This window comes from Canis lupus, chromosome 1 (assembly GCF_048164855.1).
Source record: "Canis lupus baileyi chromosome 1, mCanLup2.hap1, whole genome shotgun sequence".
NCBI classification, from domain to species: domain Eukaryota; kingdom Metazoa; phylum Chordata; class Mammalia; order Carnivora; family Canidae; genus Canis; species Canis lupus.
Window position 1 is genome coordinate 108,293,607 of NC_132838.1, and position 23,423 is coordinate 108,317,029.

At 56.6% G+C, this 23,423-nt stretch overlaps 2 protein-coding genes and 1 long non-coding RNA gene across 4 annotated transcripts; 1 reads left to right on the plus strand and 2 right to left on the minus strand.

The window, feature by feature from the left end:
• Positions 1 to 3,694: 3,694 nt before the first annotated feature.
• CYTH2 (cytohesin 2) lies at positions 3,695 to 11,926 on the minus strand. Of its 2 annotated transcripts, XM_072772836.1 has the most exons (13): positions 11,701 to 11,926; positions 11,165 to 11,258; positions 10,719 to 10,866; positions 10,563 to 10,629; positions 9,441 to 9,559; positions 8,214 to 8,294; positions 7,606 to 7,718; positions 7,371 to 7,519; positions 6,855 to 6,967; positions 4,592 to 4,670; positions 4,306 to 4,377; positions 4,053 to 4,207; positions 3,695 to 3,961 (listed from the first exon to the last, which is right to left on the minus strand). In XM_072772836.1, the coding sequence occupies exons 1-13, from the start codon at positions 11,701 to 11,703 to the stop codon at positions 3,874 to 3,876; spliced, it is 1,281 nt and encodes a 426-aa protein (XP_072628937.1). In that variant the 5' UTR covers positions 11,704 to 11,926; the 3' UTR covers positions 3,695 to 3,873. The 2 variants fall into 2 exon arrangements, with proteins under 2 accessions (XP_072628937.1, XP_072628926.1); XM_072772825.1 differs by lacking the exon at positions 11,165 to 11,258 and having other exon boundaries at positions 4,592 to 4,668; positions 6,856 to 6,967.
• On the plus strand, positions 11,578 to 15,280 carry LOC140602832 (uncharacterized). Its single transcript, XR_012005768.1, has 3 exons — positions 11,578 to 12,901; positions 13,913 to 13,963; positions 14,245 to 15,280. It is a non-coding gene; the product is annotated as an uncharacterized lncRNA (long non-coding RNA).
• KCNJ14 (potassium inwardly rectifying channel subfamily J member 14) lies at positions 13,532 to 23,381 on the minus strand. The gene is made up of 3 exons (XM_072772860.1): positions 22,886 to 23,381; positions 17,632 to 18,385; positions 13,532 to 16,015 (listed from the first exon to the last, which is right to left on the minus strand). Exons 2-3 carry the CDS (start codon positions 18,331 to 18,333, stop codon positions 15,419 to 15,421), a joined length of 1,299 nt encoding a protein of 432 aa, XP_072628961.1. The 5' UTR covers positions 18,334 to 18,385; positions 22,886 to 23,381; the 3' UTR covers positions 13,532 to 15,418.
• Between the last annotated feature and the right edge of the window lie 42 nt (positions 23,382 to 23,423).

Genomic DNA, 23,423 nt, shown 5'->3' on the forward strand with positions numbered 1-23,423 from the left:
TTATTTAAAAAAGACAAAAACAACTTTTTGGAGGAATGCGGGGGCCTGTGCGTGTTTCGGGGCAAAGATCGGGGGAGGGTCCCGGAGAAGTCGCCGGCGGCCGCCCGCTTCGCAGATGGGCAGCTCGAGGCTCAGGAAGGCGGACGCGCGGCGCAGCGGCCCGGCTGCGGCTTCGCACTCTGGCTCCCCGCTCCGCCCGCTGGGGGCAGCACCGAGTCCGGCTAAGAGGCGGCCGGAGCCCGCGAGGCTGGTCGGACGAGCCGTGTGGCCGCCGCGCAGCTGCGGCGCTGGCCAGAGGCCGTCCCAGCGCCGCCCGGGGTGCTCAGGGATGACCCGCCAGCACCCACGTGGCTCCTGGCCACACGCCACACACCTCAGAACAGTGCTGCCCTGTGTCCCCACCGCCCGCGGTGGCTGTGCCTCAGTTTACCTGTGTCTGCATGTGAGCGCCCACCTCCCGTGGGATTCCATCTCCCCACCTGGCCCGAGTTCTGGGGTCCTCCTCCTTATTCTGTTTCTTTGAGTCTCTCCATCTGTACATGTTTCTCCTTCTCCGTGCCTCCCTGTCGCCTGCCTGCTTCGTTATGTCTTTCTGCAGTGTCTGTTTGTCTCGATTTCTTTTTCTCCGTTTCTCCGGGGCTCCGGACTGATTCTACCTCCCTCTCTTTCTCCTCTGACGAGTCTGTCGTGTATCTGATCTCCTGGCTGCAACCTGCACCCCCCCTCCCCTTGGTACCAGTTTGGATGAGAGTGGAGGAAGGGGCCGGGAGTGTGGACCCAGCTGGGATGCTGTGGACTCCTGGCTTAGGAATTAAGGTGATGAAGGCATTAGGGTCACTTGTTAAGTCTGGGGGATGGAGAAAGGGAGAGTGAGGATTAGGTTCTGCCTCAGAGCCACTGTGGGGTGCTTGAGCTGATCTTAGGACACACCTGCCCAGGGTGGGTGCTGATGGAACCAAGGCTCCTGGGTCTGAGGGAGGAGAGGGGGCTGGGGGCCAGGACCCCTGGTTTTGAGGGCAGGACTCCTGGGTCTGAAGGAGAAGGGCTATATTAGTTCACTAAGGCTGCTATTGACAAAGTGTCACAAATCTGGTGGCTTAAGCCACGGACACCATCTCCATTCTGGAGGTGAAAATGCAAGATCAAGGCATCCGCAGGATGGGTTCCTTCTGAGGCTGTGAGGGAGAATCTGCTCCATGACTCGCCTAGCTGCCGGTGCTCCTTAGTGTGTAGAAGCATCACCCCAATCTCTGCCTTCACCTTCACGTGCTTTCTCCCTGTGTGTGTGTCTGTGGGTTCAAAGTTTCTCTGTATAAGGACACTAGACACACTGGATCCGTGCCCACATTAATGACCTCATCCTGATTGCATCTACAATGATCCGATTCCTAAATGAGACCACAGTCTGAGATACGGGGGCGGTCAGGACTTCAACATACTGATTTCAGGCTGATATGATTGAACCTGTAACAACGAGGTTGGGAATTTGGGGTCCTGGGAGAGGTGGGAGCTGGCAGCTAGAACTCTGAGTCTTTGGGGGAGATGGATTTGGGGCTAAAACTCAAGGACAATTTTCAGGGGATGAGTCTGGTTGGAACGTTGCACAGGCAATTCCAGCTTAAGCTGGCCAAAGCAGAACCACCAACGCCCCACTCCCCACCTCCAAAACTCCCTCTCCGACCGGCTCGATAAATGACCTTGCCATTCACCAGTGGCTCAAGCCTAGAATCCTGGAGTTGGTCCCGCACTCAGTAAATCCTGCTGGCTCCTCTGTTGCCCCCAGAGTAAAACTGCTCAGTGTCCTAACTGAGGTGCTCAGCACCTCCCTGCTGCTGCCCTGACTCAGCTCCAAATTATTCTCTGGCAGCAGCCTGAGGCCCCTCCTACAGCAGCCTCAATCCAAATATGTCGCATGCCTGTTCCACACCCTTGAATGGCTTCCATCAACTAAAAATACATCCAAAGTCCCTATCCTGGTGGATTGCGCTCCCGACGATCAGGTCTGCCTCCCACCTCTTATCAACTTCCCTCCCCAGTCCCACCATGCAAGGACACAAGCCCCTCGGTTGGTTACTCCACTGCAGCATGACTCTTCTTGCCTCCGCTCATGCTGTTCCCTGGGCCCGCAATGCCTTTCCAGGCCACTCTGCCAACCCAACTAGTGAGTACTCAGTACCTATGGGTCCACGCCCCAGAGGGCAGGATAGAGTGAGGCAGTGATGGGACCCTCTATTTACCCAGAGATCTCATTTCCTTGGGCTGATGACTCCCTTTTCATTTGGGAACTCCATCTCCCATCAGTGCCTGGCGATTGAAGTGGCCAAGGGCTTCTCTCCCCAACGTGCACACAAGGGTAGGAGACCGGGCTACAGTAAGCCCCACGTTGAAGCCTTGGGAAACTACAACTCCCAGAAGACCTTGAGACTGGTTCTCCCACTGGCAGGGTGGCCAGCACCGCACAGCTTGCTGGGAATTGTAGTCCAAGGGTTTTTGCAGGACCGAGAAGAGGGCCACCTTCAAGAGTGGCAGCATCGTTATGGTACTTGGGGCGGGCAGTGCTTGGAGCAGGTGAGGCCAAGGGCCCAAGATTTGGGGTGCTTGCCACACCACCAGGAGCACTCAGCTAGGGGTTGGACCCTTTGAAGACACAGCATGTGGGAGGGAGGAACTATGGGGCAGTCTTCCCGTTCAACTTGACCTGGTCCCGGGGCCTGCCCAACTTTGTGGGTTCTCGCACTCAAATCTCAACTACAGATCTGGCCATAGGAGAGTGACACAGGGTCTCCCACCCTGCCAACCCACCCCCCTCAGGATCTCTGTGCCTTTGTTCTTTGGGGAAGCCAAGCATATCCCAAGCTGGAAGGGGCTCAGGGGCCCCCCAACTCCTCAAGCCTTCGCCCTCAAGGAAAGCAGATCTTGCACTTCAGAGGCTGATTCCCCAGACAGGAGATATAATAACGCAGGTTCCCAGAGCTATCCTTGCTTGGTGTAAAGTCCCCAGAGGACCAGAGTCTGGTGGCTGAGAAACTGGCTCAACCAGACCACAGTCTTAGCCTCTTGGCCCCAAGTCCTCCACCCCCATCCCACACTCCCACCCAGCCCACTTCAAATACCAGCAACCCCTTGCCGAGCCCCAGGGACAGCTAGTCGGCAAGGCCTGCCTCCTCTTTTCCGGGCTCATCCATCCCCTGTGGTCCCACAGTAGGTCGCCCTACAGCTCGTACAGCTCTCTACTCCCCTTCCAAGCACTGGCCTCACTCATAACCCCTCAGATACTACCTGCCGCCCTCCAAGACGCAAGCCAGGTGAGAGCAGTGGGGAGCACCAGCACCTGTGCAGCTCCTGGTTGTCAAGTAAAATCCAGAACTTACAAATGCTGGGCCTCATCCCAGAACCTGTGCCCACCTGCATGCTCAATGCCACGCCATCCTAACTCCACACCCACTGATGCCACATTATACTCCTCCCTCCCTTACCCTGGCCTGCAAGCTCAGGGTAAAACCAGAAGGGACAGATATGGGAGCTGACCCGCTCCCCGCCCCCGTGGCTGCACCCTCTGACAGCATGTTCCTCACGTACCATAAGAGCTCCCAGCAAAGACTGGAGCTCCTGGCCCCTGGCATGCATGGGCCACCTGGCTGGCTAGCCCAAGCCCCTCAGCCCTGCCGACCCCAAGAAAGGAGGGGTCCAAGGCTGCGAGTGGTTAAATAATTAATAAGATTACCAACAGTGTGTTAATTACAAATAACGAGAGAGGAGCTAGAGGTGGTGAATTTTCCAAACAGAGAACCAGGATCCGCAGCCCCAGGGCCCAGGGGTCCGGCCACCCGGGTGGGGCAGCTCCGTAATAAATAATGGGGTTGGGGGCGGGGGTCAGGGCTGCTCCTGCTTCTTCTTGACAGAAATCCGTTTCTTCCTTGCCGCCAGCATCTCATAGAAGGGGTCCACACTCACAGCTGCCCTGCAGAAGGGGAGGGTCCAGGGTGAGGGCCAAGGAGCCCAGCTCCCCACGCCCTCTGCTCCCACCCAAGGACCCCGGAGCCCAGGCTCACTGGATCGACTTGATCCACTCCTCCTTCTCCTCCTGTGTCGGGGCCGAGATCCGGTACACCATGTGGTTCCCTTCAACCACCCGGCCGTCGGCCTCTGTTTTACAGGCTTTGATGAGCTGCCCCTTGTTGTTGGGGATATAAAGCTCAAAGCAATTCTGGGGAGACATGAGAACAGAGCGATGGCAGGTCAGAGCTGGCCCTGGGCCCAGAGGAGGTGCCACCATGGCAGGAAGGGGCACAGAGAGGGTCTTACCGGTTTTCGGGGGTCATCCACTTCTCGGATGCTCAGATTCTCCAGGGGGATAATTCCTCGGGGTTCCTTGTCCTGAAGGAACAAGGTGGACAAGACTCAGACTTTCCAGTCCTTGCTCAGCTCCTCCTCCCCAACCCCAGCAGTGCCTGTGGTTCAAGTCACTGGTTGTGGTACTTTGTCACAGCAGCGCTAGTGGACTGGTATAGCCCTCCTCCCTCAGACCCCAGAGCCTGACCCCCAGCCCCTCCTCCCAGCACCCCAGAGAGAAGCCCAGCTCTGCCCTCACCGTAGTGTACTCGAAATAGTAGAGGCAGTTGTCAGTGAGGATAAACCAGCGCCGCTTCCACGTCTTCACCCGGCCCCCTGAAAGGGAAGGGGTGGGAGGGGGCCTGGGCTCAACAGGGGGGACAGGGCCTCCGGGAGGCAGGGAGGGGACTGAGAGGCAGAGTGAGCGCAGGGAAGGCGGGGCTGGCAGGGCCTGGGATGAAGAAATGCGGGGGAAGAGAGACAAGCAGGGACAGGCCTTCAGGGCCCCCCCCCCCAGGATCCCGCCCACCCCCAACGTGGGGCTCCGCACTTTCTAAGCCTGCCTGTCTGCCCAGAGCCTGGGAGTCCGAGTCCCGAGTGCCCAGCCCCCTCCTATGGCCCAGGGCCATGGCAGCCCCTGGCAGCCCCTCCCGTGTCAGGTCGGTGTCAGGTCAGGTCGGCAGCGTACCTACCTCCTGGGGCAGACAGCGAGAAAGCAGGCAGGACCAGGCGAGGAGAGGGGAAGGCAGAGAATGGGGTGCCCCCCAAAGCCGCAGGCAACAGAAAGAGGGCGGGCCAGGGAAAGAAAGCACAGGGGGGTGGGAAAGAGAGAGGGCAGAGAGGAAGACGCAGGGAAGGAGAGAGGGAAGGGGAGGGGGGAAGAGAAGGAAGAAAACGAGTTACATCGACATGACCCTCTCCCTCCTGGGGAGGCTGAAGATCCTGAGCCCCCCCAACACCTCCTGGTGTCGCTGCTTGGTGCCTCCCCACCCCCGGGACAGGTCCTCAGCCGGCTGGGAAGGCCCTCCACTGCCAGAGGGAAGAGATCTCACCCCCAGAAGGTCATCCCAAAGGGAAGAGGACAAAACCCCCGGTGCTTGGCCTGAGGTGGCTGTGGGGACCCATGTGAGCTCCAGGACAAACTGGCTGTGTGACCTCAGGGCCACCTCTTGCCCTCTCTGGGCTCCAGTCTCCAGACCCACTTGCACCCATACCTTCCCACCTCAAGACGACCTGCCTCTAGGTTCCTTGTGGTCCCCAAGGGACTAGACAGTAACAGTTAAGAACGGCTTTCATTAAGCATCTTGGTGAACACAGCCCCCCCCCTCCTTTGATCCAGTTCAACATGTGCTACACTCTGGTCAGAGATCTGGGCCCCAAGCCACCCCTGCCCTGTAGCTGCTGGACAGTGACCAAGCCTTAAAGTCCTCATCTGGGAAATGGGAAGCATTCCTGTGGGTGGGAAAGGTCTACAGGGGAATTAGCTCCTGGGAAGCTGCCCTGCCAGAGTTCCTCTTTCCCACCCTCTTGGCTAGGGGCACCTCCTGGCCTCCAGAGAAATCTGACTCTGGACTCATCTGGCCCCCACCCCTGGGGCTGATGCAGGAATCTGGCCACTCGCTGTGGGCTAGAAAGAGCAGTTTACACTTTTACCAGGACATCTATGCACCCAGTCAGGGCCCTGCTTGCTGCTGGGGAAGCCAGGTCTTGGCTCAAGAGCAAAATTCCACGGTGCAGGGAACACAGCCCTGCCTGCCCCGCCCCTCCAATCCCTGCACTGGGCCCTCCCGCTGCTCCAGCAGCCTCCACTGTCTGCTCCTGGCTGTTATTCCTCCTCAGCTTCCCTGTGTCTCCGGAGCAGCCATCCGCTACCTCTTCACTAAAGAGCCACAGCTAGCACTCCCCTGGTACCCACCATCCCCAGGCATGGCTCCCAGCCAGCTGCTCGCAACCTTGGCTCTGCCCTGGAAGGCAGCTAGAGGGCTTTCAACATGATTGGCACCCATCCTGCCCCAGAAATCCTGGCTTTGAGTCTGCGGCTTGGCCGCTGGGCTTTTAAGAGTTCCCAGGTGAATCTCCCATGAAGCCACAAGTGGGCACAACTCCAATCCTCAGGTAACCCCATGGAAAGGGGCACCTGCTTGACACCCCCCCTGCTAACAATGTATCCTGAATTGGCTGGCACCCCGTGTTTCCTGGGGGATGGGCCCCATCCCACGCATTCCAGCCCTGTTGGGAACTTTACATTCAATAAGCAGAGCCTGGCATTTATTCGGTGCTCTCCAATGCCTACCTTATAGCCACACATATTTATGGGGCCCCTCCTCTATGCCTGTGCTGGGGCCCAGCACACAGGCCTCATCTTGTTTTCAGGCCCATTTTGAGGATTTGGAAACAAAGCTCAGAGAGGTCAAATCATGGGCCTAAGATCACATAGCAAATGCGCATGAAAGCCAGGTCCTGAGCCTGGGCCCCCTAAAGTCCCCCTGCAGAGGCAGCCAGCAGGTTCAGGAGGGGACGTACCCAGCTTAAGGAGCCAGCCCTCCCGATCCGGGTTGAAGAAGGTGTGGGTCAGGTCATTGCCGTCATCCTCGGGAATCTTGAAGGGTTCATTTCGGATGCTGTCATAGAGGTTCTGAGGGGCGAAGGTGCAGTCAGCAACACCAGGCCCCAGGGACCCTCCCAGGGCTACCTGGCCATGGAGGAGGGGGGAGGCGGTGGGACCACTGGTGGAGTGGCCCGGGGAGGAGGAGGGGAGGAGGCAGATGGGTGGAAGGAGGCCTGGGGAGCAGAGAGAGAAGACAAAGAAAAGAGGCAGAGCTGCAGCAGTCTGCAAAGCTCAAGAGACAGAAAAGACAGAGAGATGGAGACTGAGGTTGGCCTGGGAGGGAGGAAGGGAAAAGGAAACGGACAGGTTGGCATGATCACCCCGGACAGCTCAGGCACCAGGAGGCCCAACATGGAGGAGGGCCCACCCAGGGTAGGAAGAGGGATGGCACTGGGGGGTGGCAGGGAAGGGGAAGGGGGTGGTGCCTGACCCTGAGCAGCTCCTCTGGCAGGTCCCCACCCTCGTTGATGCCCCGGTTCATGGCCACGAAGCGCTCCAGGCCCGGCTTGTCCCGGACGTTGGGATTGTGAAGGCTGGTGTTCAGCATGATCACGGCGAAGGACAGCACGTAGCACGTGTCTGCACCAGACAGTCAGGTGGTGACGACACAGGTCAGTGGGCCCCCCGGCCCGCCTGCCCAGACCCCAGAAGTCTGGGTCGCCCACCTGTGGACTGGAAGACCCCAGGGTTGCACAGGCAGTATCGCTGGGCAAAGGCTTCCATCATCCGGTCAATCTTCTGGGCCTCTCCGGGGAGGCGAAAGCTCCAGAGAAATTGCCTGGGTTAGAGGGGGAGCCGGGTGTGGGTGCCAGGACTGGCAGAAACCTCTCCCCGCTCTCGTTCCCCGTGTCAGGAAGCAGTAACAGCCTTGTGGCCTCAGCAGCTGTCTCAGGTATGGATCCAAGCTGCCCCATGAGTACTGGCTGTAAGCCTTTTGAGGGATTTATACAGGAAAAAAAGCCTTTCTTTCTGCTAAGGTTGCTAGAAAGGTCTGGTGGTCACCAAGGGCTTCTGTTGCCATGTGAGAAGAGGGTCTACAGAGAGCAATGCCAACACAGTGGCAAGGACAACCCAAAGATAGAGAAAAATCGACCTTCAGACACCATTTGAGCACCTGGATACAGGTGTGCCTGAAGGAGGCCCTACTGTGGACTTTTACCTTACATGAAAAGCTCGATTCCCTAATTTTTTTTTTTTCCTGAGTAGGGTTTCATCATCTGTAAAGAAAGCCCTGACAGGTACATTCCTGCCCTTCCAACCCTATCCCTCTCACCTGAGGGCCTGCACCAGATTGAGGTCAGTAAACTCATGCAGATCCACAAAGGCATGGAGCACTGCCAAGTTCAGCTCTTCCCTGGGAGGACAGAGACAGAGTCATGCACAGGAAGGAGGCTGGAGTGGGAGTGGACAGGAAGCAAACACTGGGGAGTCTCGGCCACCGCTTCTGCATAGTGGCTGCCACTGGAGCAGGCGAGATGTTAGCCTGGCCCCAGCACAGGCCTGGCTCCAGGACAGGAATGCTCAGAACACGCTCTTGGGAAGACCATCTGCTGCAAGATCATCCCTGGTTTAGCTGAACCTTTGTAGTTAAGAGGAATACAGCAGATGTGTCCCACCTACTATCACCTCTCTGATGGTCCCCGGGTTCTGCAGATGTCCAGAAATGGTCCCCACACCTGCCAGGCTGTCCCCATGCATCCCAGATGCTCCTGAAACAATCCCCATATGCCCCAGATGTCCAGAGGGCCCCCAAACATCTCTGGATATCCATACAATCCCCATAATCCCAACCATCTGATAGTCCTTATACTTGCCAGGTGTCCAGAAAGTTCTATACATTCCCTGATGTCCACACAATTCCTAAGCAACCCAGACATCCAGACGGTCCTGTGTCCCTCAGATGTTCATATCAGCCCAGATGTCCACAAATCCCTAGGCACCCATATCCACAGACCTCGTACCCCAGGTGTCCACAGGTGCCCATGCTCTCTAGCTGTCCACGTAACTCCAATGCACATCAGTTGTCTACACAATTCTCATGCTCCCACAAGACTCACAGATGTTCTCCACTGTCCCCAGACATAAATGGATGGTCCTCAACTTTTCAGGCATCCGCCGGAGATTCCCATGCCCCCAAGATGAGCACAGACAGCCCCAGGCTTCCACTGACCCCTCCATCACTCCCCTGTCACAATCCAGCCAGAGGGCAGGTCTATTAGGGCCTCTCTCAGGAGAGAAAGCTGGTGGCCTAAGGGCAGGAGTTGGGCAGGGACGCCTGGCTGGCTCAGTGGGTGCTTCCTACCTTTGGCTCAGGGCGTGATCCCAGATTTCTGGGATCAAGTCCCACATCGGGCTCCTTGCATGGAACCTGCTTTTCCTCCCTCTACCTGTGTCTCAGCCTCTCTTTCTGTGGCTCTCGTGAATAAATAAAATCTTAAAAAAAAAAAAAAAAAAAAGGAGCTGGGCACAGGGGATGACAGGGAGCTGGGCAGGGTCTCACCTCTCCCCCAGGTAGTCCCCGATGGCGGTCTTGTTCAGGCCCTCACCCTTGTACAGAAAGCGGGCGATTTCTTCGGGTGTGTTCTGCAGAAGCTCATTCTCCACCAAGAACTGGATCCCCTGGTGGGTGGGGACCAGGTCTCAGCCTCAACAGCCAGAAAGCCACGCCCCACCGCCTCCCCAAGGACCTCAGCATCCACCCCCAGCCTGGACAGAACTGGGTCAAGTCTTGTTTTGGGGCTTCACAGCGGTCCCTAAATACCATCCCTTCCGCCTCAGAGCCTTCACACCTACTGTTCCCTCTGCCTTTGCCTGGTTAGTCCAGCAGCAAGGGCAGAGTCCCACAAGGAATAGGAGCCCAGTGAGTTTGCTGAATGTGTGACAAACTACAACTGCTTTGGGCTTCAAGAATACCGTGAGACACTGTTAGTAGGCAGCAGCATGTCACGGGCTGTGAGGGCCAAGCCTCAGGATGGATGGGGCCTTCTTGGCTCACCCTGGGCCAGGAGAGCTACACCTAACTCTGGAGTGTGGCAGCCATGTCTAAGGGCTCATCAAAGGCAAGGTAGGGCCAGCTCTTGTCCTGGGTCTCCAGCCCTGCCTAGTACACGGGCAAGCTCGAGGGAGGCCACAGAGAATGTGTGAAATGAATGACCTAGTAAACAAACATCTCTCTGCACCAGGTGGACACTGACTCGTCCTTCAAACCGGACCTGAACATCCTCTCCTCGAGAAAGCCCTAACTTTACGAAGCTCCCCCATGAAGGTCCACAGCCCTGGGATCTCTGTGAAGTGGCACTGGTCAACCCTCCTTTGGGCATGTCATGGTCCATGTTCCCTACCACACTCGAGCTACTCCTGAGACTCTAGGTGGCACCACAAGAGGGTCCAGAAATATGAACAGAAAGGGGAAGGGAGCCTCCCAGGCAGAGGACACAGGACACACAAAGGTCAGGAGGCGGGGACACCTCCGTTAGTGTTCAGAAAACAAATGGACTGCCAATATCTGAATCCCGGAATTAGAGCCACATGTGTCCACCTCAAGTAGATCTAGAACCTGAAAGTGCCAGAAGCCCCTGTCTGGATGTCTGCCTGGCCGATCCCAGCCCTGTGACCCAAGCACCTTCTTGGGATCCATGTTGAACTTCTTCCTGCCCATTGCCATCTTCCGGTTCCGTTGCAAGGTCTTACTGCAGGAGAGAGCAAGGGATGGAGGCTCAATGCCTGGACGTCCCTGGCCTGGCCCCATGATCCCCAAGTTCCCCACCCCAGCCCTCACCTGCCCTCATTGGCCTCCAGACCCTCCACCTCGCTCATGGCTTCACTGAGCTCCTCCCGAAGGCGCTGGATCTCCACCAGCAGCTCCTGTTTCCGCCGCCGGATGTTCTCCAGCTCCATCCGCTCCTCCGGAGTCAGGTCTGGGGGCTCTGTGGGTCAGGGTCAGGGGTTGGAGGTCAGTTCTGGGGGCTGGGAACCTGGATTCCTGCAATCTGGGGGAGGACCGAGCTGGGGTGGGCAGGACTAGGTTGCAAGGGAGGATGAGGATGAGGATTGGGCCTCCTCTGTCTCCTGGAAGAAGGGGCTGGGAGTCTAGATTTCTCAGCCCAGACAAGGAAGGGCTGCGGATCTAGACTCTTAAGTCCTGGGGCAGGAGGAGGCTAGGGGTCAGGACTCCTGAGTCTGAGGCAGAAGGGGGCTGGGAGGCCGAACTTCCGGGTCCATTACTTGGAAGGGGAGTGAGGCCTTGGTTCTCTGCCTCCATTCCTGGCGAGGCAACTGGGAGCTTGGGTGTCCGGACTCCTGGGTCCATGAAAAGTAACTACGGCAGGGAAAGCTGGTGACAGCTCCTGAGAGTTGGGGAAGGGGGGCGGGGCATCGAAGGCCCCCGCCCCGCCTTCGCGGGATCCCCGCAGCCCCCAAGATTTCTCCCCAGCCAAGCGCCCCAGAAGCCCCCCTCCCGGCTCCCAGCAGGCACTGGGCTCGCCCGGCCCTTCCAGCGGGAATGGTTCCGCCCCGGCCGCGCCTCCGCCGCTCCATCCCGCCCCTCCCGCCGCCACCGGAAACAGGCTCGGCCCACACAATGGCCTGGAACGCCCTGCTCTCGGGCCCCGCCGGAAGCCCGTTCCGCGCCCCACAAAAGCGAGGCTTCGACGGGGCCCCAAGGCGCCGCGCGGCGCGCGCCGGGAGGGACGTTCGCGGCCGAACGTTCCAGTCCAAACGCTCCATCCGCTCCCAGCCGGCCCCGCCCCTCCCTGACCTACCATAGACACCGTCCTCCATGGCGGCTAGGAAGGCCCGCGGGGAGTCCGGGGCGGTCCCGCCGGTCGGGCCTGGATCCGCGTTGGCCCGCGGGCTCGGGTGAGCCCGCTCAAACGCCCCGGGAGCCACCGCCGCCTCCTCAGCGCCAGTCCTCAGCGCTGAAAAGACTCTCCTTTCGCCTCCCAACCGCCCCGCCGATAGGGACCGCCCCTCGTTTTGACACCGCCCAATCCATGGAGAGCCCTCTCGTCTGCCCCGCCCCCGACCCCGAAGGATCGTCCTCCAGGACCAATAGGCGCACAGGGAACAGACGTAGCACCGTCCGGGCGGAGATAGACGGGCGGTAGGGCCAATCGGAGTGCGGCCAGGGAGCCAGGCCCCGCCCCCGAAACAAAAGAAGGTTTGTGGCTGGCGTGCCCGCCAATGAGAAGACTCGGAGAGGAATTGCATGGAGGCGGGACCGTGCGCGAGCCGAGAGGACGGCGCCTGCGCAAGGGCTCTGGAAGGACGCTAGGCCAGTCGACCCCGCCTCTGGTGATAGGTTGCCGGGGAGCGGTACTTTGTTAGTCTCGTTGCCAGGGGGCGGCGCCACAACTGTCGGCTGTTTCCGGGAGCCACACCTCCGCGGCCGGCGCAGCAGGCTTTTGACCGCAGCGGTTGCCAGGCAACTGGGAGCCGCTTTGGCCCGTCGTTTGGCCTCCTTCCTCCCCTTACTGGCCTCTCTGATCTCCAGATCCTTTCTTTAACCCCTCTCAGGACTTCCCCAGCCACTTCAGCCTCTTGCGAGCCGAGGGGTGGTGAAACAAAGACTTTCTTTCTACGCTATTGGGTATCTGTCATGCAGAGTGGGACATTTGGGGAAGGCTACGCCTTCCTGACGCCTTCTGCCTCTCGAGTTCCTCCCTCTCTCCCTCATACTCCTCCCCTCACTTTAGCATCCTTCCCCTAAAACGGCTCCTCTTCCTCAACATCCTCCCACCTCTCCGGTTCCTTCCTCGCTCACAAAGTCCTTTCCGTCCTCTCTGCCTCCCCTCCCTTCAGGTTCCCCCTCTTCTTAAACTCCTCCCTCCTCTCGGAGTCTCCCCACCTATGATACCCTTCTCTCCCCTCCCCCTCCGCCCCAGCCTCTCATTTCCATTCCTTGCAGAAAAACCAAGTGCAGGCAGCTGGCCCGAATGGAGCACCCGGGCATCACTGTCATGGGTGGGTCCCTAACTGGGTCTCAGGTAGTGACTGGGCCTTGTCCTCATTTGCCATCCCTGGGCTAGGCAGGTGGGGACAGATTCAGGGCCAGGACCTGGTTAAGCTGACAGATTAGACACGGAGCCTCTTAATCTCCTCCCTGACCTTTATGAGTGGCCTGGGTCTTGTCCTCCCCTCGTGGAAAGCTAGGGTGTGCCAGCCTGGCCCCACTCTTCTTCCTTCCAAGCAGAACCCCCCTCCTGTCCCTTCACCCCTAACTTAACATCCTTCCCCATGCCGGTGTTTCCATTACCCTCACCCCTGTCCCTACCTCAGACACCTGCACTGGGAGAACAGCTAGCTAATTAATCCCATCCGGTTATTAAGTGGGGGATTTTGAAGGATAAAGGGAGGTGGGGAAGCCACAAGCGGGGACCTGGGTTGATGCAGCACTGGGGCAAGCTAATGAGCAATGACAGTGCCTGCCCGCTGTCCTGGGACACGAATGGGAATGTATCCTCCTCCCTGGCACTGGCTCCTTCTGCAGTTGGCTCCCAGCCTGCTGGGCACTTAGTTGGATAACAGTACGGTGGAGGTTGGGGGACAGGCATGAGGAGCCAAGCCCCAGAAGCACACTCACGGACACACCACCAGGACTCACAATGATTTAATCTGGGGCACAGTTCTCCCCCTGAACACATACTTCCTCCTGGCATTCAGAGCTCCCTTTTCCTTTTCCTGTCCCCTAAACTGGAATGGGGCAGGGGGTGGGGGGAGGTTCTGGCCCTTAGCCACCGCCCCCGCTACCCCTTGCCTGCCCTGTCGTTCACACATCCAAGTTCAGAGCTGGCCTCCAAGAGCATCTCCTATCCCAGTTGCCCCTGGAAGGTCATGCATTTCAGGACCAGGGGGAGCTGGGCCAACTATAGGACCTTCACTCCCACCACGAGCCATCACTTTCAATGAAGTGAGGAATCATCCTGGTGGAAAAGTCCTCGGAGAACTTCAAGTTCCAGTGCCCCATTTTTACAGATGGAGAGACTGAGGCAAGAAGGAGGGGAGTGGTCTGCCCAGATTCAAGCAGTAAGTTGGGGCAGAGTTGGGATTTAGAGCAAAGCTTTCTGGATCCTCATAAAGGACTCCATTCTAATCAACTCAAGCTCAGTTTCTAACCCTTTTGTACAAACCATGGCAAAGTATAGATAGATATCTGTATTTATATTATATATATATATAATACACATATGTATAACATCTTTAAGAAATAGACACACATCACTAGGTATAGGTTTCCAGAGCACTGTAGACTCATCAACCTTTGGCCTCTCCATCTCTTGCCTGACAACCAGCCCTGTTATCCACAGGGTCTTGCATGGGCCCTCCCTTTCTAGATCAGCCCAGAAATGCTGCCAATCAAGTCCTGAGTCCACCTCCCAGAACTACCGAGTCCTAGGAGCTGATTCGACCTTCCAGGTTTTAATAATAGACAACTCTGGATCCCTGGAGCCTTGATTCCTTTTGGCATTACAGAACCACAAAGAATCATCAAGATTCTCAGCTCCACTGGGCAAACTGGAACCAGTAAGTCTCAAACATCTAGCATTGCCACTCCTTCCTTGACTCTGTGATCAATCTAGAGCCACAGAATCCTGATTCCTTTGGACATTCTAGAATGGCACTTAAAAAAAATACAAACCCGTGGATCATAAAGAAGCATTGATGATCTCTTTGGTTTGATGTTCTTTCTACAGCCGGTGGTCAGGAGTTATCTAATATCAAGAACTCCCAAGCTGTCACTGTAGCCCTTCCAGAACCACAGACACTCTGTTGTTTTGTGCATTCTAGAAAAATTGTTTACTTTCCTCGGTAGGTTGACATTCTAGCTCAAACCTGTTCTAGAACCATGAGTGCTTATTGCTGTGGTCAATCTAGATTCACAGAATCTTAACTCTTGGGCCTTCTGGAACCACAAGGTCTTTTCTTGACCTGCAGTCAACAATCTTTGTCATTGGTTAATAAAGACGATCTTGAATTCCTGGGGCATTCCATAACTCTCCCTCCTTATGTGGTCTAGAAAAAAAAATAATTTGCTACTTGGTTAGCTGAGTCTAGAAGCAACAGTCCCTTGAATCTTAGGTCAATCCAGACCTACAAACGTAATGTCTGTTGCTGCCCCTGGAGGAAATGTACCACCGATTCCTGACCCTGCTCAACAACCCAACCCAGCCACACAGAGGAATCTAGAACCACCAGTTCTTGTCTCTTGGGTGGTCCAGAATCCTGGATTCCCCATCTCTGGGGAGACTCAGGTGTCAGGCTGATAAAGGGGTCTCAAGAGGGAGCATGGAACACAGAGGAATTAAGATCCAGCATGTCTGTGGTGGGTCCCCTATCCATGGCAGAACTTCACCAGCTAAGAGTTTACCCAGCAGGCCTGTTGGTCTCGGGTAACACCTGCCCCCATCCCAGGAGAGGGCCCTAACTCTCCATCTCTCTATCTCTGGGAAGGGGGTACAAAGAGGGAGACACCAGCTGGCATCATGGGGGCAGGGTCAGTGCCAGGGTTGGTGTGAGTACTTGGGGGCTAGCAATCCCATCTTCCGCCTCCACTCCCTCCCCCTCCTTGGCCTCCTCTTCCTCATCTTCTTCCTGGCAGCAGCTCAGTGCAAGTTCGTTCTCATAACAAAATGCAGCCAGAGAACCGGGGAAACTTGACTTGGGGCTGTGGGAAGCCCGCTCTGCCTGTTCATCCAACTCCTTGGCGCTGCAGACTGGTGTCCCTGGGACCTCGTAAGTGCGGTGGAAGTGGCGATAGTCAACCTCGTACTGGGAGCCACGCTGGAAGAGGACTGGCTCAAAACGATGGCCCCAGAGCAGCTCACCAGGGAGGTAGGAGGAGCGACACTGTGTGGTCATGGCCGTGGCCTCAACCATGCCCTCAAGAATGACCACCAGCTCAAAGTCAGCCCGGGCCAGCTCGGCACGTCCTAGTTCATACAGAGGACTGGCAGAGTCGATCTCATGCACGATGGTGATGGGAGACACAAGGAAGATTCGATCAGTGCCACCATCAAAGCCCACGTCCACATCCTGGTGATCCAGTGGTATATACTCACCCTCTGGGGTGACACGAGGCTGTGGCAAGAAGGGAGGGGCCAAAGACAGATGGCAGGGAGCACGGAGAGGAATGGAGACAGAGGCAAGGAGAGAATGGAATGGAGATGTAGAGAAAGGGGAGAGCAGAAATAGCAGGGGTCGTGGGGTGAGAACATGGACCCAGAGAGAGAGGGGAATGGAGGCCCAGAAAAGGGTGAGGACAGAGCCAGAGATCAAGAGAGAGAGACAGAGACTCAAAGGGTTCAGGGATAGAAACACAAGAGAGACAAAGAGAGGGGACAGAGGGGCACAATGATATTGGCATCGAGTCACAGAAATCAGCAAGGCAGAGATGAAGTTAAAGAGACAACAGAAGAGTAAAGTCCAAGCAGCAAGTGGAGAGGGAGGAAAAAGAAAAATGGTTTTCAACATATGGCCATTGAGGGATAAATCAAGATGACAACCCGTTCAATACTCTCTATTCCACCCCAGCCTTGGGTTATCTATCCCCTCCGACCCAACTACAAGCCCCTCTGCCCCATTGTGCATGTGTATGTGTGGGGGCAATTGGCACTCCCCCCCCCACATCCCCTCATTGGCTCCATACCCAACCTCCCCAGCCCTGTCAGCACCCTGCAGACTTCTGGGAGTATCTGAGGGTATCTCTCCTAGTCCTGAATCCTAGTCTTGAAGCAAGAAGGAGCCCTCAGATGCTGCTGGGAGTTGTAGTTCCCACCACCATTCTCCCCACCTTCTCTTCAAAGTCCAACCTCACCCCAGGGTTCTTAAATGTCTTTACTTGGGCAAGGACAACTAACTACTGCCCTAGGATTTGGGCAGTTTAACTATAATTTTAGAGACACACTAAGGCGCCTACTTCAGGGCACCAGAGGGAGCTGCTACCCCAGGGGCAAATGGGGGTCGTAGTTGTTTTGGTGATACGCTACAATTTAAGGGTGTTTTCCAGCCCTGGAAGCCTCTGAGCAGGGGACTGATGGGGCCAACTGGGCCACTGAGATGGGGAATGAAGTCCCCCACAAAGGCTGCAGGACTCCTTACCCAGAGGCCACGGAGAATTGTGTTCCATGCCTCTGCAGGTGTGACTTGCACCCCCATCCTTGGCCCTACATCTCCCACAATCCCATAGGGCACTAGCCTCAAGTCACAGGCCATTCTTGGTACTACCATGTTGGCTGGTAATTATAAACCAGAGCCATGGTTTACACCACCCACAAAAATATATCATCTGCTCAGACCGTCCCTTCTGGACACCTTCCCCGCCCACAGAGCCTTCTGGAAATTGTAGTTCAGAGCCTTTACAGGCCAGGTGTGGCCTTCTCGGGTCTAGCTATCTCTCAACCCCACTGGGGGCCCATCCTCAAGCCACAGGAAGTTCTTTATGTCTCAACCCCCGTTTCAAGCCTAGGTCTCCAGTCAGCACCGGTCACAGTCCTCCCTTTTGGGTCTCCAGCTCCTCTAACTGATCCCGGAAGGAGCCTCAGGCCACATGGAGGGCGGAAGGGCTCCCCGGCGCGAGACCGCTGGGAATTGTAGTCCACGCGCCCTCCACGCCCACCGCGCACCCTACCCTCGGGCCTACATCTCCCACAATGCCCCCCGCGACGAGCCCCTCCCTTCCGCCCCTGGGCCCGCACCTGCAGCAGCTGGGCCCGCACGTGGGCCTCGACCAGGTGGCTGCGGCGGAGGTTGCCGACGCGCCACATGAGGCAGAGGCGGCGGTCGCGCAGCGCCACGACGGCGTTCTCGCTGAACACAAGCGTCTCGTTGCGCTTCTTGGGTTTGGCCATCTTGGCCATGACGGCGCCCACGACGAAGGCGTCGAGCACGCAGCCAGCAATGCACTGCAGCACCACGGCGGCCACGGCGGCCGGGCACTCCTCGGTGACGCTGCGCACGCCGTAGCCGATGGACGTCTGCGTCTCGAGCGCGAAGAGGAAGGCGGCCAGGAAGCTGGCCACGTGGGAAAAGCAGGGCGCGGGCGGCGGCGGGGCGGCCAGGTCGCCGTGCAGCGAGGCGATGAGCCAGAAGGCCAGGCCGAAGAGCAGCCAGGAGGCGAGGAAGGAGCAGGAGAAGAGCAGGCACATCCAGCGCCAGCGCACGTCCACGCACGTGGTGAACAGGTCGCTCAGGTAGCGCGCGCCCTGGCCGCCCAGGTTCACGAAGCGCACGTTGCAGTGCCCGTCCTTCTTGACGAAGCGCCCGCGGCGCCGCCCGGCCTGCGACGGCGCCCACCCGTTGCGGCACAGCCCCGGCCCGGCCTCCTCCTCGTCGCCGGCGCGGCCCTCCCCTGGCTCCAGGGCGCCGCTAAGGCGGCGCAGGGCCCTGGCCAGGCCCATTGGGCGGGGGCACCCCCTCCACTTGGCCTAGTGGGGGGCGGGCGCCCCAAACCTGCGGAGACGAGAAACGGGCGGCAATGTCAGGGATGCCGGAGACGGTGGGCTCCTCGGCCGGGCATGCACGCTGGGCCATGGTGGCCTCACCTGGCAAGTGGGTGGCATATTACCCACCCTAAAAGTCGGAAGAGTACAGCATCGAGGATGGTGATATCATAGGAGATGCTGGTGTAGCAACAACAGCGACAGAGTCATAGCCATGACCTTATGGCAAGGGCCACGGTAGTTAGAGCAGACGTCTCTACAGCGGCAGACCCTGCTGTGAGCACTCTACATGAATGTGAACATATTTGAACCTAACACCAGAGGTTATTATCTCCATCTTATAGATGAGAAAACAGAGGCACAAAACTTCTGACTTGCTCAAGGTCGGTGCTGAGTAAACTCAGCAAGATTTGGGCGTCAACAAGCCAGAATCGGCAAAGTGGTAACCCTTTGTCAGCGCGGAATCCCTATGGAGAGATGAATTGGGGCTCTAGGCCCTCCATGGCTCAAAGCAGGCTCACAAAGCACAAGCAACGCAAGGAAAAATGGTGGATGTACTGAAATTCATTAAAATTAAAAACTTTTGAGGGATGCCCCCCACTGGCTCAGTCAGTGGAGTGTGGGACTCTTGATCTCAGGGTTTTGAGTCTCAGCCCCACGTTGGGTGTAGTGATTGCTTAAAGTCTTTAAAAAGAAAAAAAAAAAAAAACAACCTTCTGTGCTCCAAAGGACACTGTCAGGAAAGTGAAAAGACAACCCACCAATGGAAGAAAATAGATGCAAATCATATATGTAAGAAGTTTATAATATCTAAAGACCTCAATAAGGTAATAACAACAAGACACCACAATTTAAAAATAGGCAAAGGAGGGGCTCCTGGGTGGCTCAGCCCGTTAAGCATCCAACTCTGTACAACTCTTGGTTTTGGCTTAGGTTGTGGTCTCAAGGGTCTTGAGATCAAGCCCTACATCAGGCTCTGCACTCAGCGTGGAGTCTGCTTAACACTCTCTCCCCCTCTGCCTCTCCCCTCTGTGCTGTTTCAAATAAATCTTAAAAAAAAAAAAAAAAAAACAGGCAAAGAATCTGAAGAGACATTTCTCTAGGAAAAATATACAATAAGAGAGATACATAAAAAGATGTTCAACGTCATTAGCCATCAGGGAAATGCAAATCAAAACTACGAGACTATTTTCCACCCACTTGGGAAGACAACAGTGTTGGCAAGGATGTGGAGAAGTTGGCCCCCCTTGAATGCTTCTGGTGGCATATAAAGTGGTGCAGCTGTTTTGCAAAACCATCTGGCAGTTTCTTAAATGGTTAAACATAATTACCCTACGACCCAGCAATTCCAAGTCTAGGTATCTACTCAGGACAAAACAAATGTCCAAACACTTGTACACAAATGTTCCTAATAGTATTGGTCGAGATTGCCGAAAGATGTAAACAACCCAAATAGCCCTCAACTGATAAACAAATAAATGTGGTATATCCACATGATGAAGTACTACTTAGTAATAAAAAAATGAAGCACTAACAAATTACAACCTGGACAAACCCTGAAAACATCATGGTAAGTGAAGCCAGATGCAGAAGACCACATATTGGGGCACCTGGGTGGCTCAGTTGATTAAGCATCTGACTCTTGGTTTTGGCTGAGGTTTGATCTCAGGGTCGTGAGATGGAGCCCCGAGTCAGGCTCTGTGCTGAGCACAGTTTCTGCATAAGCCTTTCTTTTCCTCTGCTCCTCCATCTCCCTCAAATAAATCTTAAAAAAAAAAAAGAGAGAGAGAGAGAGACCACATATTGCCTACTTTCATTTATATTGAAATCTGTACATTGAGAAAGGAGACTAGTGGTACCCAGGGCTGGGGAGATGCAGGATGTGAGGAGTGATAGCCAGAGGACATGGGTTTTCTAAAATTGACTGTGGTGATGGTGGCACAACTCCATGAAAATACTAAAAAACACATTGAATTATACACTTTAATGTGTCAGCTGTATTTTATCTGAATTATGTAGTTTTTTTTTCTTCAAATTTTAAGGAATCTCTACACCCAACGTGGGGTTCGAATGCATGAGCTCAAGATAGAGTGCCATGCTCCACGACTGAGCCAGCCAGGTGCCCCTTTTCTAACATATTTCAATGAAGCTATTTAAAAAAAGGCCCAAGCTCAGCCCTGACCCTCAGATCTTTGGCAAATCTAACCAGTTTCTTCAACTGTAAAAGGGGGGATTTGAGGTTAGGAAGTGTCTTCCAGTCATCTAGATCAAGGACTCAGTCCTGTCTTAGTTGCTGGCCAACTATATGTTCTGGAACCACTGGCTTCATTTTCTGGAGCCTCATTTGTGGAAAGACCCTGGGATTTCAAATCGGGCAGTTCTAGGGTGAATCTGAGCCCTGTCACTTACTGACTGTAGGAGTGGTGGCAAGTCACCTCAGCTCCCTCATCTGGGAAGTGGAATCTCAGCGACTCAACAGGGCAGGAGAGAGATGAGGGAGAGTGGGGCATGGATGGGGACCTCATCACCCCACATCCAGCAGCTGTGGAGGAGAGACTTCGAGGGCCCATCTGGGCTAGGGGTTAGATATTCGGCGATCACGTCCATCGGTATTTACCAAGCACCTAATGTACTGTGTGCGCCCCGCACCGGGCTCTGGGATCCTCACAGGCTTCTGGACAGGGCCAGGGGTGCTCAAACTGAGAGGGCTGTTGACTGATACCAGTTTCAACATCAGTGGGTCCAGCACACCTCCCTTGTCTCCCACCCTGGTCACTGAGCTCTGCACCTGCTGCCCATAACCACCTGGACATGCTGCATTCTGAGGACACAAAAGTTGTGGTTTAGGTCAGAGTGGACTGGGCCTGTGTTGAGCATCTGCGATGTACCCCAATCTTGACTCTTCTTACCCTCAACAGTCCTTGGAGTTGGGAACTCATTCTTCCAAAAAGGGGTTAACTGAAGCTACATGCTGAAGGGGCCAGCTTTGAATCCAGGCCCTGACCCCTGCATGTGTAGCCCCCTCTGTCCGTAAGTCCCCACTATGTGCTGGTTCCACCAGGGACCACCAACAGGGTAGGGGAGGTGGGCCCCAGGCTGAGTCCTCCCACACCTGCTCACTCATGTCTAATCACAACCCTTAAGGGGCTTTGTTTTCCACAGTAAACTTTGTCTCAGTCCCCTCAGCTGAACAGTAGAAGCCCTGGACTCCCATCTAGGGTCCTCAGGTGCCAAAGCCCAAGTGACAAACCACAGACCTCAGGGGGGGGATTCATTTCCTGAGCACCTACCATGTCCTGGGCTTTTGCCTGAGCTCAGGGGATGCCCGCAGCCCGCCCAGACTCCACCACACCCCACTGCTCACCTCACTTCGACTGTCCAGGACGCTGGGAAGATCACTGCCCCACTTCACAGGGTGGGGAATAGGCTCGGACACCTGGCCAGACCCACACAGTGCTGAGGGTAGGGTGCCAGGTCGGGTCCTGAGCCTTTCCAACGCAGGGCTCTGCGTCAGTCCCCCCCTAGGCCCTGTGAGGCGGAAGTGACCATGTCCATTTCACAAATTAGATGGGGGCTTTCACCTCCAGAGGGCCCTGTCCGTGTCCAATGGGGCCCAGCTCACAGAGGGTGGGTGGGACATGGGTTCAAGCACCCTCCTTCACCCCCCCTGCAGGAAGGCAGGACAGGAGGGAAAAGGATCCAGAGCCTGAAGCCCTCCCCCATCCTCCCCCTGACCTGCCAGAGCAGCTTAATGTTTCCATATAAAGGAGACACGGGGCTTAAGGTGTGTCAACTTGGTGTCAAAGTCACCGTCTAATCTGAGGCCAAGAAGCTCCGCCCCCGGGCCCCCGCCTCCCTTCCCCCTCAAAAAGCACTTTCACACTCTTCTGGAGACCCTGGCTGTCCACCCCCCCACCCACACCCCCCCAACAACAGGGCCTGAACAGCAGGTTGAGGGGCAGAGATTGACAGGGCAGGAGAGCAGGGGGGCGTCGGGACACAGTATGAACAAAGACAGAGCCTTGGAGTGGACAGGAAGGGCGCTGAGGGAGGCAGAGGAACAGACAGATCCCACAGGGGGTACAGGGAGGCAGAGAGAGGACAGACGCCCAGAGGGAGCAGGACAGAGACGGGGGTGGGTGGGGGGGGTGGTCAGAGACACAGCAGGAGGGGACAGGAGAGACAGGCAGACTAGGAGCAGCTGGGATGGGGAGATGATGCATCAGGAAATGGGAATACAGGGAGCCGGAGCTGGGGACAGAAACAGGGTGAGACAGGCTCACGATGACAGGGATGAAGGGGCAGAAGGCAGATGGAGATGGGGTCAGAGATGGAGGCGCCTGACCGGGGGAGAGGTTGCTCTGGGGCTGGAATCGGTCACTGAAGGGGAAGCAGGACCTTCCTGGGGGACAGCAAAGACAGGGAATGCGGGGTGGAGGGGCCCTAGCAAGGAGGGTGTGGGGGGAGGTGGGATGGTCTCAGCCCAGGACCTCTGCATGGAGGCACGTACCTGGTGGGGCAGCCCACCCCCATGCCCTTCGCTGGGGGATCCTCTGCTAGGGCCACAGGGAGGCCCCCGTGGGTGCTGAGGGGCAGCAGTGTGTCCTGGGCCCCAGGGGCCTTGTGCTGGGCGCCCGACCTCTGTGTCCACAGGCGGATCAGAGGCCTGGCTGAGGGGGGGCAGGGGGTGGGGCCAGCCCAGAGCCGCAGAGGGGGAGCCAGGGAGGATGGCCAGGCAGGGCAGCTGGGCCGCAGCCCAAGCAGGCTGGAGAGGAGACGCGGTGAAGAAACGGGAAGGGGGAGGGGGATAGGGAGACACGGGGAGATAGGGACACAGAGAAGGGAACAGAAGGGGAGAAAGGGGACAGCGGCAGAAGGACAGAAAAATGGGCTCCTCAGTTCCCTTTGAGATGAAGACTTCAAAAGCCCAGGGACACAGGTGAGCCACCCCTCCAGAGACCTGGACTGGGCTCCATGTGAATAAAATTCAGGGTGGGGTGTACAAACAGCACCCAATGGGCGGGGAGACCCCCCATGAAGCAGGGATT